The sequence below is a fragment of the Triticum aestivum genome, chromosome 2D, assembly GCF_018294505.1.
Source record: "Triticum aestivum cultivar Chinese Spring chromosome 2D, IWGSC CS RefSeq v2.1, whole genome shotgun sequence".
NCBI lineage: Eukaryota > Viridiplantae > Streptophyta > Magnoliopsida > Poales > Poaceae > Triticum > Triticum aestivum.
In genome coordinates, this window is record NC_057799.1 from 366,407,905 (window position 1) to 366,424,435 (window position 16,531).

At 45.1% G+C, this 16,531-nt stretch overlaps 3 protein-coding genes across 6 annotated transcripts in view; 1 reads left to right on the plus strand and 2 right to left on the minus strand.

Moving 5' to 3' along the window:
• The first annotated feature begins 6,383 nt into the window (after positions 1-6,383).
• On the plus strand, positions 6,384-9,642 carry LOC123053173 (serine carboxypeptidase-like 45). 3 transcript variants are annotated; one of them, XM_044476590.1, is made up of 10 exons: positions 6,385-6,715; positions 7,194-7,295; positions 7,464-7,559; positions 7,679-7,771; positions 7,857-7,936; positions 8,054-8,320; positions 8,414-8,547; positions 8,657-8,749; positions 8,866-8,983; positions 9,125-9,642. In XM_044476590.1, the coding sequence occupies exons 1-10, from the start codon at positions 6,466-6,468 to the stop codon at positions 9,275-9,277; spliced, it is 1,386 nt and encodes a 461-aa protein (XP_044332525.1). In that variant the 5' UTR covers positions 6,385-6,465; the 3' UTR covers positions 9,278-9,642. The 3 variants fall into 3 exon arrangements, with proteins under 3 accessions (XP_044332523.1, XP_044332525.1, XP_044332524.1); XM_044476589.1 differs by having other exon boundaries at positions 6,386-6,715; positions 8,054-8,341; XM_044476588.1 differs by having other exon boundaries at positions 6,384-6,715; positions 8,054-8,547.
• Positions 9,643-11,374: 1,732 nt separating this feature from the next.
• On the minus strand, positions 11,375-12,591 carry LOC123053176 (heavy metal-associated isoprenylated plant protein 20). The gene is made up of 3 exons (XM_044476593.1): positions 12,287-12,591; positions 12,044-12,119; positions 11,375-11,899 (listed from the first exon to the last, which is right to left on the minus strand). The coding sequence occupies exons 1-3, from the start codon at positions 12,371-12,373 to the stop codon at positions 11,607-11,609; spliced, it is 456 nt and encodes a 151-aa protein (XP_044332528.1). The 5' UTR covers positions 12,374-12,591; the 3' UTR covers positions 11,375-11,606.
• Positions 12,592-12,769: 178 nt separating this feature from the next.
• LOC123053174 (chaperone protein ClpC1, chloroplastic) overlaps positions 12,770-16,531 on the minus strand; it is a 7,876-nt gene continuing 4,114 nt past the window's right edge. For both annotated transcript variants that reach the window (XM_044476592.1, XM_044476591.1), the window contains exons 6-10: positions 15,917-16,132; positions 15,510-15,727; positions 14,692-14,767; positions 14,520-14,609; positions 12,770-14,263 (exon numbers count right to left, since the gene is read on the minus strand). In XM_044476592.1, coding sequence (XP_044332527.1) covers positions 13,085-14,263; positions 14,520-14,609; positions 14,692-14,767; positions 15,510-15,727; positions 15,917-16,132 — 1,779 coding nt within the window. In that variant the 3' untranslated portion in view covers positions 12,770-13,084. The remainder of the gene's footprint in view (positions 14,264-14,519; positions 14,610-14,691; positions 14,768-15,509; positions 15,728-15,916; positions 16,133-16,531) is intronic.

Below are 16,531 nucleotides of genomic sequence, written 5' to 3' on the forward strand. Positions count from 1 at the left end.
ATTTGGTGCCAGCGTTGAGCATGAACATTATATCTGGATCTTATTTGATGCGATACGGTTATTCATTTAAATCGGTGAATAATGGTTGTTCTATTTATATGAGTAATATCTTTTATGGTCATGCACCCTTGATGAGTGGCCTATTTTTGTTGAATCTTGATTGTAGTAATACACATATTCATAATATTGAAGCCAAAAGATGCAAGGTTAATAATGATAGTGCAACTTATTTATGGCACTGCCGTTTAGGTCATATTGGTGTAAAGCGCATGAAGAAAATCCATGCTGATGGGCTTTTGGAATCACTTGATTATGAATCACTTGATGCTTGCGAACCATGCCTCATGGGCAAGATCACTAAGACTCCGTTCTCCAGAACAATGGAGCGAGCAACTGACTTGTTGGAAATAATACATACTGATGTATGCGGTCCGATGAGTGTTGAGGCTCGCGGCCGGTATCGTTATTTTCTGACCTTCATAGATGATTTGAGCAGATATAGGTATATCTACTTAATGAAACATAAGTCTGGAACATTTGAAAAGTTCAAAGAATTTCATAGTGAAGTGGAAAATCATCGTAACAAGAAAATAAAATTTCTACGATCTAATCGTGGAGGTGAATATTTGAGTTATGAGTTTGGTCTTCATTTGAAACAAGGCGGAATAGTTTCGCAATTCATGCCACCTGGAACACCACAGCGTAATGGTGTGTCCGAACATCGTAACCGTACTTTATTAGATATGGTGCAATCTATGATATCTCTTACCGAGTTACCACTATCGTTTTGGGGTTATGCTTTAGAGACGGCTGCATTCACGTTAAATAGGGCACCATCTAAATCCGTTGAGACGACACCATATGAATTGTGGTTTGGCAAGAAACCTAAGCTGTCGTTTATTAAAGTTTGGGGCTGCGATGCTTATGTGAAAAAGCTTCAACCTGATAAGCTCGAACCCGAATCGGAGAAATGTGTCTTCATAGGATACCCAAAGGAGACTATTGGGTACACCTTCTATCATAGATCCGAAGGCAAGATATTCGTTGCTAAGAATGGATCCTTTCTAGAGAAGGAGTTTCTCTCGAAAGAAGTGAGTGGGAGGAAAGTAGAACTTGATGAGGTAATTGTACCTTCTCCCGAATTGGAAAGTAGTTCATCACAGAAATCAGTTCCAGTAATTCCTACACCAATCAGTGAGGAAGCTAATGATAATGATCATGAAACTTCAGATCAAGTTACTAACAAACCTCGTAGGTCAACCAGAGTATGATCCGCACCAGAGTGGTACGATAATGTTGTTCTGGAGATCATGTTACTTGACCATGATGAACATACAAACTATGAGGAAGCGATGATGAGCCAAATTCCGCAAAATGGCTTGAGGCCATGAAATCTGAGATGGAATCCATGTATGAGAACAAAGTGGACTTTGGTTGACTTGCCCGACGATCGGCAAGCCATAGAGAATAAATGGATCTTCAAGAAGAAGACTGACGTTGACGCTAATGTTACTGTCTACAAAGCTCGACTTGTTGTGAAAGGTTTTCGACAAGTTCAAGGAGTTGACTACGATGAGACCTTCTCACCCATAGCGATACTTAAGTCTGTCCGAATCATGTTAGTAATTGCCGCATTTTATGATTATGAAATTTGGCAAATGGATGTCAAAACTGCATTCCTTAATGGATATCTTAAAGAAGAGTTGTATATGATGCAACCAGAAGGTTTTGTCGATCCTAAAGGTGCTAACAAAGTGTGCATGCTCCAGCGATCCATTTATGGACTGGTGCAAGCCTCTCGGAGTTGGAATATACGCTTTGATAGTGTGATCAAAGCATACGGTTTTATACATACTTTTGGAGAAGCCTGTATTTACAAGAAAGTGAGTGGGAGCTCTGTAGCATTTCTAATATTATATGTGGATGACATACTGTTGATTGGAAATAATACAAAAAATTTAGATATCATAAAAGGATACTTGAATAAGAATTTTTCAATGAAAGACCTCGGTGAAGCTGCTTATATATTGGGCATCAAGATCTATGGAGATAGAACAAGACGCTTAATTGGAATTTCACAAAGCACATACCTTGATAAAGTTTTGAAGAAGTTCAAAATGGATCAGTCAAAGAAAGGGTTCTTTCATGTGTTACAAGGTGTGAAGTTGAGTTAGACTCAATGGCCGACCACTCAGAAGATAGAGAGAAAATGAAAGTCATTCCATATGCCTCAGCCATAGGTTCTATCATGTATGCAATGCTGTGTACCAGTCCTGATGTGTGCCTTGCTATAAGTTTAGCAGGGAGGTACCAAAGTAATCCAGGAGTGGATCACTGGACAGCGGTAAAGAACATCCTGAGATACCTGAAAAGGACTAAGGATATGTTTCTCGTTTATGGAGGTGACAAAGAGCTTGTCGTAAATGGTTACGTCGATGCAAGCTTTGACACTGATCCAGATGACTCTAAGTCACAAACCGGATACGTATTTATATTGAATGGTGGAGCTGTCAGTTGGTGCAGTTCCAAGCAGAGCGTCGTGGCGGGATCTACGTGTGAAGCGGAGTACATAGCTGCTTCGGAAGCAGCAAATGAAGGAGTTTGGATGAAGGAGTTCATATCCGATCTAGGTGTAATACCTAGTGCATTGGGTTCAATGAAAATCTTTTGTGGCAATACTGGAGCAATTGCCTTGGCGAAGGAATCCAGATTTCACAAGAGAACCAAACACATCAAAAGACGCTTCAATTCCATCCGCGATCAAGTCAAGGAGGGAGACATAGAGATTTACAAAATACATACGGATCTAAATGTTGCAGACCCGTTGACTAAGCCTCTTCCACGAGCAAAACATGATCAGCACCAAGACTCCGTGGGTGTTAGAAACATTACTATGTAATCTAGATTATTGACTCTAGTGCAAGTGGGAGACTGGAGGAAATATGCCCTAGAGGCAATAATAAAGTTGTTATTTATATTCCCTTATACCATGATAAATGTTTATTATTCATGCTAGAATTGTATTAACCGGAAACTTAGTACATGTGTGAATACATAGACAAACTGAGTGTCCCTAGTATGCCTCTACTTGACTAGATCGTTAATCAAAGATGGTTAAGTTTCCTGACCATAGACATGTGTTGTCATTTGATCAATGGGATCACATCATTAGAGAATGATGTGATGGACAAGACCCATCCGTTAGCTTAGCATAATGATCGTTTAGTTTTATTCCTATTGCTTTCTTCATGACTTATACATATTCCTCTGACTATGAGATTATGCAACTCCCGGATACCGGAGGAACACCTTGTGTGCTATCAAACGTCACAACGTAACTGGGTGATTATAAAGATGCTCTACAGGTGTCTCCGAAGGTGTTTGTTGGGTTGGCATAGAATCGAGATTAGGATTTGTCACTTCGTGTATCGAAGAGGTATCTCTGGGCCCTCTCGGTAATGCACATCACTATAAGCCTTGCAAGCAATGTGACTAATGAGTTAGTTATGGGATGATGCATTACGGAATGAGTAAAGAGACTTGCCGGTAACGAGATTGAACTAGGTATGATGATACCGACGATCGAATCTCAGGCAAGTAACGTACCGATGACAAAGGGAATGACGTATGTTGTTATGCAGTTTGACCGATAAAGATCTTCGTAGAATATGTAGGAGCCAATATGAGCATCCAGGTTCCGCTATTGGTTATTAACCATAGATGTGTCTCGGTCATGTCTACATAGTTCTTGAACCCGTAGGGTCCGCAGGCTTAACGTTCGATGACGACTTGTATTATGAGTTACGTGTTTTGGTGACCGAAGTTTGTTCGGAGTCCCGGATGAGATCACGGACATGACGAGGAGTCTCGAAATGGTCGAGAGGTAAAGATTCATATATTGGAAGGTAGTATTCGGACATCGGAATGGTTCCGAGTGATTCGGGTATTTTTCCAGAGTACCGAGGGGTTACCGGAACCCCCCGAGGAAGTGTTGGGCCAACATGGGCCTAAGGGAGAGAGAGGGAAGCCCGCGGGGGTGGCCGCGCGTCCCCCTCCTTGGGAGTCCGAATAGGACAAGGAGGAGGGGGCGGCGCCCCCTTTCCCTCTCACTCTCCTTCCTATTCCCTCCGGTGGAAGAAAGGAAAAGGGGGGGCGAATCCTACTTGGACTAGGAGTCCAAGTAGGACTCCCCCCATGGTGCGCCCCTCCTGGCCGCCGGCCTCTCTCCCCCCTCCTTTTTATACGTGGCCAGGGGGCACCCCAAAGGCACAATAGTTGTTTCTTAGCCGTGTGTGGTGCCCCCCTCCACAGTTTACCACCTCGATCGTATTGTCGTAGTGCTTAGGCGAAGCCCTGCGTGGATCACATCACCGACACCGTCGCCACGCCGTCGTGCTGACGGAACTCTCTCTCGACCCTCTACTGGATCAAGAGCTCGAGGGACGTCATCGAGCTGAACGTGTGCTGAACATGGAGGTGTCGTACGTTCGGTACTTGGATCGGTTGGATCGTGAAGACGTTCGACTACATCAACCGCGTTAACTAAACGCTTCCGCTTTCGGTCTACGAGGGTAAGTGGACACACTCTCCCGTCTCGTTGCTATGCATCTCCTAGATAGATATTGCGTGATCGTAGGAAAAAATTTGAATTACCGCGTTCCCCGACATTATGTTGCAGAGGTTTATTCCGACCAGGAGTGAGGCTACGCTCTATGCTCGGTGATTGCCCTATGGAATCGGATGGACTCGCTATCGTCTACGTTTTCTACAGTAGTTTATCTCATGAGTTGGCCTTCGGCCAAATATATTCTATTGTAATAAAGACTCTATATGAGATTCGATGTAATAAAGCATGTGTGATTGCACTTTGATATATACATTTATGTACTGTGTGTACCAGCATGATCTTGGGATGGTACAGATACACAGAGACTTAACCGTTTTCTGGTCGGGTTGCTACATCCATGCGCCGGCCTCCGCTTCTAGCTCCCCGATGACCCCTCTCGTCCAGTGATGGACCTCGGACGGCGGACGGTGGAGCTACTACCAGCTACACCAGGAGCTGCAAACAGCGAACAGAGGAGCTACAACCGGCCAGCCAGGAGGTACAACCAGAGGATGGAGGAGCTATGACCGACCATGTTGGGAGCTGCAACCGGCGGACGGAGGAGCTACAAGCTGGGAACTACGATCGATGAACACACGTGCTAGAACCAACACATAGGGGTGTTGCCACCGATGCACGACTATGTTGTAGCCAGGCATCCCCGGTGCTGGAACCAGCGCGCCCCGTGCTGGAACCAGCGCGCCCCGTGCTGGAATCGGTGCGTGGCCCCGTGCTGGAACCATGACATGGGAATGCTGGATCTAGCCATCTCTGATGCTGGAACAAACCATCCCGGTACTAGAACCAGCGCGCCCCGTGCTGGAATCGGTGTGCGACCCCGTGCTGGAACCATGCTATGGGAATGCTGAATCCAGCCATCTCCGATGGAACCAACCATCATCGGTGCTGGAACCAGTCGATGACCGGATGGTGCTACCACGACGACATGCTACATCGGCGGCTTACTGCGAAAGCTTAAATCAGCGGCCCGTTTTGCTGGGACCGGCACCCCAATTTGCTACGTGGGGCAGAGCAATGGCTGGCGACGACGACGCTACCATGCCTGAACGACGTTGCTGAAAATGTTTCTACCGTGACCTGTTTTTGTTGTAATTGACGCGGAATTTGTTACCCGCGGCGTCGGCGAGCATCGACAGCAAGGCATCGACCGTCAACGACAAGGCAAGCCAGGGTAGGGCAATTAGGCGAGCTGTTGGCCGGCGTCTGCATGTGGCAGGGCATCCGTCATGGATTTTTTTTTGGAGAACGGAGTGAAAGTGGTGTGAAGGTGGGAAAGGATAAGTGGGGAGAAGCGGCTAGTATTTCACAAATCGAACGCTTGGTCCGACCGGCTAAAAATTCAGCCGGTCGACCGATGCCTATCACTCACCTAGAGAGATCCGACTCAGAAAAAAATCCGACTCGGAAAAAAGAGATAAGAGAGGTGTAGTAGTGGTTACCTTTTCCGGAAAATGCTCCGACACATACATTCTCAAGATCACTGCGTGCTTGTCGAAAGGTAACTTTCCAGACACACAAACCCAACGTCCCTTGAAAAAGACCAAACATCCACTGATATCAGCTTGACGCACGCAAATCTGCCCATTTAAAGACAGTCAAGTCAAAATCACTAAACCTATTCATGTTTTTGCCTAACTAAGCAATGCCCAAAAACTAAAGACCCCTGAACCTGTTCATGCTTTTGCCTAACTAAGCAATTCCCACACCTCGTCACATGCAGTACTGTCAAACCTATTTATTGCCACCCATATCCATTTCTCACCTCCCACACCTTGCAGCATTCACTCACTCACTCAACTCTCCCTCTCTCTCTCTCTCTCAAGAGCACAGGCAACAACATGCACCCGGGCACCTCCGTAGCTGCGGTGGTCTGTGCGGCTTCTGTGCTGCTCATCAGCAATGGCTGCCTCTCCATGGCCATGGTGGAGGACAAGATCACGGCGCTGCCGGGGCAGCCACCGGTGAGCTTCGCGCAGTACTCCGGATACGTGGAGGTGGACGCCGTGAGGAAGAGGTCGCTCTTCTACTACTTCGCCGAGGCAGAGCTAGATCCGGCCACCAAGCCCCTCGTCCTCTGGCTAAACGGAGGTAAATTTAGTGGCTGCCACAAGCTTCCCACTGTTTCATCTTATTGCATTATTGGTATTGGGGAGATCGCAGGAGAAGGAACAGTGTGAAAAGGCCAGAGCCAGAGGGGAAAGGAAATTAACAAATGTTGAGAGAGAGAGAGAGAGAGAGAGAGAGAGTAGATTTTCTGTGCAAATGCGCCTACAGCAGACTTTTACTTGGATCATACATTAAAAAGATACTTTTCCTAATTGGATTCTTGATAGAAGATATACGAAGTGTCCCAACTGTTGATGGAACGGGACTTTTTACCTTTAAATTTTGATGTCCTTGCAGTAGAATGTGTTTTTGTTTTGTTAGAACTGACTGCATAACCTCGTGAAATGGTATTAATGTTGGGGGCGGTGGATCTCACCTGATTTATCACTACCAAGATTCCTTTGTCTCTCTATGATAGGATAGGAGTTCTGATGATGTTTATGCATGTGTGCTTGTGTAGGACCCGGATGTTCATCTGTGGGGGTGGGAGCATTCTCAGAGAATGGGCCATTCAGGCCCAGTGGCAATGCCCTTATGAGCAATGAGTATAGCTGGAACAAAGGTGGACATTTTGTCTCTTGTAAAAGTTGCATCCACAAAAGCAACCTCTGGGTGCCTTTGATTGGTCCTCTTTTTGTTGGTCCTCTTTTCCTTGGTGCAAGAAAAAAGAAAGCTCACAGGAATTTTTACCACAACTGAATTTCTCTTGGTATCTGTTGGCTTGTTTCAGAGGCCAACATGCTCTATCTGGAGAGCCCTGCAGGGGTGGGCTTCTCCTACTCCACTGATCCTTCCTTCTATGGGGGTGTTGGTGACAGCATGACAGGTGTGATCTCCATGCTTGAAAAGTTTTGTAATCCGTATCAGTATTATTTTCTGTGTAGATTAATCTGCAAGATTATTCTTTTTTGAGGGGTTTAAAATGTTTCCCCTAAAATTTTGAAGCCAGGGATAATTTAAGGTTCTTGGAAGGCTGGTTTGCCAAGTTCCCACAGTACAAGGGCAGGGACTTGTACATCGCAGGAGAGAGTTATGCTGGTAAAGCCATTCTGCTTGTTCACGTCCTTGTTCAATTTTGAATTCATCCCTTGGTGTTCTAACTACAATGATGATCACTTTTAAGGTCACTATGTTCCGCAACTAGCGCAGCGCATGGTTGAATTTGACGACAAGGAGAAGCTGTTCAATCTGAAAGGCATTGCTGTAAGTATCCCATTTACAAAGCTTACCAAAAATATGAATTTGCAGAGCGTGTATGTTTACAGAAGCCTCGTCAATTTATAGTGTGCCTGCTCTCTTTTTCCCTCGTTGATCCAATAGTTGGGCAATCCTGTTCTCGAATTCTCAACTGACTTCAACTCAAGAGCCGAGTTCTTCTGGTCACACGGGCTGATATCGGACTCAACCTACAACATCTTCACGACGGTTTGCAACTACTCACGGTATGTGAGCGAGTATTACCACGGCTCCATCAGCTCGGTTTGCGACAGGGTGATGAGCCAAGTGACCAAAGAGACGAGCAGATTCGTGGACAAGTACGATGTCACCCTGGACGTCTGCATTTCTTCGGTGTTGATGCAGTCCCAAGTGCTCACCCCAAGCCCAAATGTATCGTTCTTCAGCATTACCTCTGCTAAGGAGATGTATGTAACCTTGTCACTGACGGACAACTTTTTGCAGTCTACCGAGCAATTGAACAGGGCGCTCGACGTGTGCGTCGAGGACGAGACGATGAACTACCTCAACCGAAAAGATGTGCAAAAGGCAATGCACGCTCAGCTCAACGGCGTGCCCAAGTGGACGGTCTGCAGCAGGTATGGATTTGCCTATCTGTTAGAGTGTCTATCTGTATCCGCTAGGGGTATTACAGCTGCATTTCCTTCAGAAAGGTTGCGATTTCACCGAGTGTTTTGCCCAATCCAGTGTTCTTGAGTACAAACAGCTGGACCTGCAGATCCCGACCATCAACATCGTCGGCGCGCTCGTCAAGTCCGGCATCCCGGTGCTAGTTTACAGGTAAAGAACCGCATACAGTTGTACTGTACGTATCAATGAAAAACTCGCCACAGCAAGGGTGTCAGTTTAGAACGTGGCCTGATGGCTGTGCTCGTGGGTGTTTCTCCGCACCGCAGCGGTGATCAGGACTCGGTGATCCCCCTGACGGGCAGCAGGACGCTGGTGCACCGCCTGGCCAAGAGGCTCCGGCTGAACGCAACGGTGCCGTACCGGGTCTGGTTCCAAGGGAAGCAGGTGAGCTCCGGTCCATCTCCATCCTACAATATTGGCCATCGTTATCGTCGCTCACTCCACTCCTGTCAAGCTCAAGCCATGGTGGGTGGTGAAGCTGAAACTGAAGCGTTCTTCTCGTCTCATCTTCTCCCGGACGTGCAGGTTGGTGGATGGACGCAGGTGTTCGGCGACGCGCTGTCCTTCGCGACCATCCGGGGCGCGTCGCACGAGGCGCCCTTCTCGCAGCCGGAGAGGTCCCTCGTGCTCTTCAGGGCGTTCCTCGCCAGCCGGCCGCTGCCGGAATCGTTCGAGTGACCTCAACTCAAGAGACAGCTCGTGTTCTTGTACTACTATCTACTCCCTCCGTTCCTAAATATATCTCTTTGTAGAGATTCCACTAAATGGACTACATACGGAGCAAAATGAATGAATCTACACTTAAAATGCATCTATATACATCCGTACGTGGTTTATAGTGGAATCTCTATAAAGACTTATATTTAGGAACGGAGGGAGTAGTATAGTAGCTAGAGTGCATTGCGTCAATCACCTTTCAAGGTTGGAAATCCAATCAAAAAGGTCTTCACAAGTGTAATCAGTTACTCCCTTGTTTCACTATTATAAGATGTTTTGAATATTTTAATATACACTGAATACAGACTGAAATGAGTGAACGAACACACTAAAACACGTCAACATACATTTGATTTAGAAAATAATAATTAATCATACATCTCATAATAGTGAATGGAGAGAATATATCGCAAGGCGTGGAGGTGCACTGGAAATGTATGGGAATTTCGAAAATTTACTGAGCTGTTACCTTTGGTCTGTCATACTGGGAAAAAGGTACTCCCGCTGTCCAGAATTAATACATCCGTATCTAGGCAAATCTAAGTCAAGTAATTTAGGATAAAAGTAATATATGATAATGAAATTGTACCATGCAACTAAAATTTACTAGGAGCTGTGTACAATCAAATGCGTACTTGTAGATTCACGTTGCCACAAAACATATGCAGGGCGTGACTGTCACTAAGATTATCTGTGTTTTGTTTGGCAAACTAAGATTATCTGCATGGCACTCTTTTATCCAAAACATGTTATGTCATTCACATTTGGACTAGAAAATTTATAGTAATTCTTGCTTAATATAAAACCTCCTCTAGATCAGATGACATATACGGACTACGATGCCCCGACGTGCTGCTCTGCTCCACCATCTCCCCCACCGCCTGCACCCGACGATGATGTAACCCCGTTTGACGTGCCTTTGCAGCCCGTCCACATGGAGCAGGCCTAGCTGCTATGCTCTTCTGCGTGTGTTGGGTCTCTTTGGTGAGAGCGGAGGTCGTTTTTGGCAAACTTCCGGTTCCACCTATTGTGTCTCCGCTGCCTGAGGTCCAAGTTGATTCCACGGATGGGGGAAAGCAGGCCTCTATGGATGCTTCTTCCCTCGTGCTAGACCTTGATCGGCACCATAGCTCATTGTGTCGCATGCCTTTCGGAGAGAGGGCATCGTCGAAATCATGGCTCGTGTGTTGCAGATCATGTCCGAGTTGCATGGGATATGTGGGGGAGCCCACTTTGTATCCGGTGCTTCCGGAGGTGGGCTCACTTGTGGCCTTGGTGGTGGCCACGACACCCTCTCGACCACCGTCAGACCTTAGATCCAGCTAGCCAGCTTGCCTTCATGGATTATGGAGGTTTGGATGCTACTGCCTTTCACTCTCCCGTGAACGTCGGGCAAGTGGTGCATGCGAGTGATGAGATTATCGTGTGCGTTGGCACCTAATTTTGAGGTTCCAGTTCGTGGACATGGCAGGACATGTCTGTGGACCTTTTCAATAGTAGTTTATTCCATTTGGTGATTAGCGTTCAAGATGCCCTCAAATATCGACATGCTAAGAGATGCGCTACAGTACTAGTAATGAGCTCATGTAGTCATATTACTTCATTCGAAAAATAAAAGTACTCATAGTAATATTTATTTTACCCTTTACCATGAAATTGGCAACGAGTTCATATTACTTCATTCTCAAAAGAAGCGTGCTGCATGTACCATCAAGCTCTCAGTTTGCTGATCTCTTCACTAAAGGGCTGCCATCACAGGTGTACCATGAGTTCCGATCCAGGGGGTTAGACAGTTTTTCTATATAGTCATGTACACATGTGTATAGCCTACAATGTAGGATTCGTAACCGCACGCCCTGGCCTGCGTGCCGACTCTCAAGGGCTCTCTCCTGTATATGTTATAACCTTGTAACCGACCCAAGGCATTCAATCAAGAGTTAATCTCTCCAACTTTAGCAACGAGCACATATTACTTCATTCGCAAAAAAAAATCATAGTAATATTTTACCCTTTGCCATGAAATTGGCAACGAGTTCATATTACTTCATTCTCAAAAGAAGAAGAAAAACTCGTGATATTACTTTACCCTTTACCATGAAATTATAATTACATCTGACATGAACAAGCGACACAAAATCGTACACTCGTAGATTTACTATTACGTGGCTGGATGTAGAATCAATCCTTGGAGAGCCTATTCTGCGACTGCGATGGTATCTTATAGGCCGCGTAGTGTCTGGGTGGCTGGCCGGCTGGCTAGGGTGGAGATCGTCAAGATGGGTCGGCATCATCACATGATGGCGCAGGAGTTGACGTCCTCGTCGTTGAACATGTTCATGTACCGGACCTCCGGCGCCCCGGGGTCGGCCATGGCCTGCGGCGCGCCGCGGACGAAGCCCGCCGGCGCCTTCTTGTCGTAGGCGCCGCCGACATAGGGGTAGGTGGTGAGCGAGTACGGCACGTAGGGCCACATCTCGGCCACCTTCCCGGTGCTCTTCACCCGCGCCAGCACCTTGCTCGGCTCAACGAACCCCGTCACCGTCACCTTGCTCATCTTGGGGTTCACTGACACGGCCGTCACACCTTTGCCATCAACATATACAGGAGATGAGACGTTCAGCAGCAGAGTTTAACTTCACAAAACTATTCCCAACGAAAACTTTAGATTGCTTGATTTTATTTCATTTCTGGATATCGCTACGTATGTAGGAGTATGTATGTGTGTACCCCGAATCGACTTGACGGCGTTCTTGACCCTCCTCTCGCAGCCCTCGCAGTCCATCTTCACCTTGATGTTTACCGTCTGCGGATCACAAACTACTCGAGTTAATCACGTGTTTATATATAACTTAAACGAAATGGCAAACAAAAAATTATATCGGTCATCTCATGAGATGAGAAGTTGAAACTGTTTCCAAGCAAAACAAGAGAGCACAGGCGTACTAAAAAAAAGAATTCCACAAGCCTCACCTGCATCGGCCGCCTCTTCCTGAGCTTGAGGGCTGCCTTTGTGTCTGTCATGCTGCACAAATCGGAGAGGTGATCCAAGACGCCCATGATCTTATTGATCTGACACGACTGAAGCAGTAGTGTTCTCGGGTACAGAACCGTGAAGGGTCGTATATGTAGAGAGGAAAGAGGAACGAAGAGAAAATATCAGAGGATAAATTTCGCTTGCTGGCTAAATTTGTATGGTTAGGGTGGACGTGCAAGTCCATACTGATGCTTCTAGGCGACAGAGAGCGAGCGATTAAACCACGGCGCTTTCGGATTGATGAGCAAACACCCCTGCTTCCAGGATGACCATTCCCTGCTTCACAGGCCAGCTGTTTTGACAGGAAGCTGCTTCATAATTATCTCTTGCTTTTCGTTTCACGGAGATGATTTATTTTGGTAGACTGGGAAATGCACGGCCTCAATTAGCTCTCTAGTCGCTACCTAAAATACAGTACGTACAAAGCAAGTAACTGCAGGTAGATGAATCCTTCAACTGTTCTTCAGAAACAGAGCAACTACTCTCTCAAAAAGAAAAAAGAAAACTCAAAAGATATACTGGCATACAGCTTGCTCGTACATGCATCTATGTTTGTTTCGTTTACAATAACAATTTCTAGTGCCTCACTTCAAACTTCGAACTTCAAGAGAGTGAAAGAAGAGAGACAAAAAAGGAAGAGGAGAACACATAACTGAAAGGGCAGTGATATTAATCTAGGTACCATCACCAGGACCCCAAGCTGAGATAACGAAATAAAAAGATGGTATACCCAACTAGGCACTCAGAGCAGGCTCCAGCGGCTCTGCAATACCACCCCCGCTGTTGAGAACTACCACCTTACCATCCGAATCCACATCAACAATAGCAGAATCACCTTCCTTGACCTCGCCAGCCAGCATCTTTTCCGCCAGACTGTCTTCCAAAAGCCTCATAATGGCGCGTCGCAGAGGCCTGGCACCGTAGCTCGGGTTGTAACCTTCATCCACAACCCTATCCCGGAACTTCTCCGTTACCTGGAGGTCGATTTCCTTTGCCTTGAGCCTGTCAAACACCTCCTTGAGCATAATATCAGCAATCTCTTTCACCTCCAGTTTTGTCAGCTGCCGGAACACAATCATCTCATCCAATCTGTTCAAGAACTCAGGCCGGAAATACTGCTTCAACTCCTCGGTCACCAAGCTCTTGATCCTGTTATAACTGGTATCTTTCTCATCAGAGTCAAGGTCAAACCCAATCTTCCGGCCTCCCTTCTCGATGACACTGCTTCCGACATTCGATGTCATGATCAACAGTGTGTTCTTGAAATCAACTGTCCGTCCCTTGCTATCTGTCAGCCTCCCATCTTCTAAGATCTGAAGCATCATGTTGAAGACATCTGGATGTGCCTTTTCAATCTCATCAAAGAGAACAACTGTGTATGGACGGCGGCGGACTGCTTCTGTTAGTTGACCTCCTTCAGTGTAGCCAACATAACCTGGAGGTGATCCGATGAGTTTGGACACTGTATGTCTCTCCATGAACTCACTCATATCTAATCTGATCATGGCTTCCTCTGAGCCAAAGTAGTAGGATGCCAGAGCCTTTGCTAATTCTGATTTACCAACACCAGTTGGTCCAGAGAATATGAAGCTAGCAATGGGTCGATTTGGATTCTTGAGGCCAACACGAGCACGGCGGATAGCACGGCTAATAGCTTTGACAGCTTCATCCTGCCCAATGATGCGCGTATGGAGTGTCTCTTCCATCTTAAGGAGGCGGTCAGACTCATCAGATGAGACTTTCTCCACAGGTATACCAGTCCATGATGAGACGATGTGCTGAATATCTGCCTCGGTGACAAGAGGACCAACTTCGCCGGATTCAGTCTCTGCTTTAACCATTTCCTTGCTCTTGTCAATAATGGCTGTAATTTGGGCCTTCAGCTCCATTTCCTCGTCTCTTAATTCCCCAGCCTGACAATAAACAACAACAGTAAGATAACATGGAAGAAACAACAATGGTTAATTTAAGTTGCATAAACAGAACAAGGAAGAAAAGGCTGGCTTCTAGGCTATGATTAGAGGCACCTTACAAGTAAAACAACAATGTAAATATAGCCAAATGAACCAATAAACTTGCAAGTAAAACAACATTAGCATCCTACTAAAGCAAACCATTTAGGAACCTTCACACAAAACTCAAGAGCGCTTATCCAGAATCTATGTATACCTTCTCAAAATCTTGGCCACGCACAGCCTCATTCTTGTCCTTTGTTATTTGGCGAAGTTTTTTGTCCAGCTCCTTGGCCTCATCAGGTAGCTGCAGTGTAAGGGATCATGGTTAAACAAAAACAAGGCGGTGAAGCAGGCTCTCTGGGATCACAATTATTCAGGGTCAATACCTGTGCATGCCTGAGCCTAACACGGGACCCCGCTTCATCAATCAAGTCAATAGCCTTGTCAGGCAGGAAGCGGTCACTACAGAAACAGCAAAGATAACACATGTTCATTACAGTGCAAATCAGATTATTGGCTCCACTGCCAAAATATAAAGTGGAAAATATACACTGTCCATATAATCTAAATATATAACTGGAACTAAGATTTTCATTCTAGGAGGGCTAATAATAGTCGTGCATGTGTAGAGTCAACTGTTGTCAAGGATAACAAAAAATTACAGTCAAGACTTCTTGCAATTTAATTATTGTTGTGCAGACAATGACACCTTAGCAGATTAAGGGTGAAACGGCAATATTATACAGTTTATATCATTTCATTTATTATACTCCCTCCGATCCATATTAATTGACGCTGCTCTAGTATAATTTGTACTGAAATTATACTAGAGCAGCGTCAATTAATATGGATCGGAGGGAGTAACACTCTTAGCGAAAGTCTAGAGCAATGGGAACATGAAGCATATTGGGAACTTCAGAAAAAGCCAGGATAATTAACCCTTTCATGATGGATAATCAAATCATGAGATACACCAATGCAAGCCCCTCGCCTACCCAACTTATCCAATAAAAAGGTAATAAAGCTGATGCTACACATTAGTGAACAATTCAGATAACAAAACCACAAGAGATGTCAAAATCATACACATTCACAACATTATACATATACAGCTAATACCTAAGAAATAATTGCAGCACCAGAATTGCTATACCAAAAAAATTAAACATCAACCAAATTAATTAAAGTATGATGCAATGCAAACCTGATATACTGATATGATAACTGCGCCGCGGCAACTAAAGCATCATCTGTGTATCGCAGCTTATGATGAAGTTCATATCTCTCACGAAGTCCTCTTAAGATTTGTATTGATTCTTCAACAGTGGGCTCTGGTACCTTGACTGGTTGAAACCTTCGCTCCAAAGCAGGATCTTTCTCGATATGTTTCCTGTACTCATCGAGTGTTGTGGCACCAATGCACTGAAAGATAGAACAGTGTCAGAAATGTTGAAACTAGGAGCAGCTCATCTTTCTTGTCATAGACATGGCTTGTCAACTGGAAGAAACTGCTTTCTGGATCCAGCCTAGGTGAGGTCTTTGTGACTTTATCAGACTAAACCAGAAAAGTGAGCAACACAGAACAATGGAATTTGAAATCAGGCACATTACCTGCAGTTCACCTCTTGCAAGAGCTGGTTTTAAGATGTTAGCAGCATCAATTGCACCTTCAGCTGCACCTGCTCCGATCAACGTGTGCACTTCATCAATAAAGAGTATAATATCATCATTTTGCTTAATTTCTTCCATAAGCTTCTTCAGCCTTTCTTCAAACTCTCCACGGTACTTGGTACCAGCAACAAGGAGCCCCATGTCAAGGGTAATAACCTAAACAGAGCAGTCATGATTAATTTTCTAGAACAACATGATGATAAATACAAAAAGGAGCTTTATACCACTCAATTATTTTTAAACAAGCTTGATCCTTTGTGACTGACAAAAGCCTTGGGTCCTCAACATTTAATCATTTATTATTATTTTGACCATGCCATCAACACTTAATTACTGAAGGCTCACTAATGATCCCAATAACAACACTATAAAACACCGGTACAGAATGACAAAGTAAAATCACAATAATAGGCATGCTATTTACTATAAAAACTCTAAAACACCGGTACATGAAAAAACTGGCGTCAGTACCTGATATGGTCCGATAGACGGTGGATATGTTCAACAAGTATCAAATGGATTAACATAAAAAACAAAAACAAAAAATAATTGATT

Bases quoted from the DNA above. Each gene is read 5' to 3' on its own strand.
- LOC123053173 (XM_044476588.1), top strand. From the start codon at position 6,466: ATGCACCCGGGCACCTCCGTAGCTGCGGTGGTCTGTGCGGCTTCTGTG. The intron at 8,750-8,865 runs GTAAAGAACCGC...TCCGCACCGCAG, and splicing joins ATCCCGGTGCTAGTTTACAG to CGGTGATCAGGACTCGGTGA. The intron at 8,984-9,124 runs GTGAGCTCCGGT...CCGGACGTGCAG, and splicing joins TCTGGTTCCAAGGGAAGCAG to GTTGGTGGATGGACGCAGGT.
- LOC123053176 (XM_044476593.1), bottom strand. From the start codon at position 12,373: ATGGGCGTCTTGGATCACCTCTCCGATTTGTGCAGCATGACAGACACA. The intron at 12,120-12,286 runs GTGAGGCTTGTG...TGTGATCCGCAG, and splicing joins GGAAGAGGCGGCCGATGCAG to ACGGTAAACATCAAGGTGAA. The intron at 11,900-12,043 runs GTACACACATAC...TTGATGGCAAAG, and splicing joins CGCCGTCAAGTCGATTCGGG to GTGTGACGGCCGTGTCAGTG.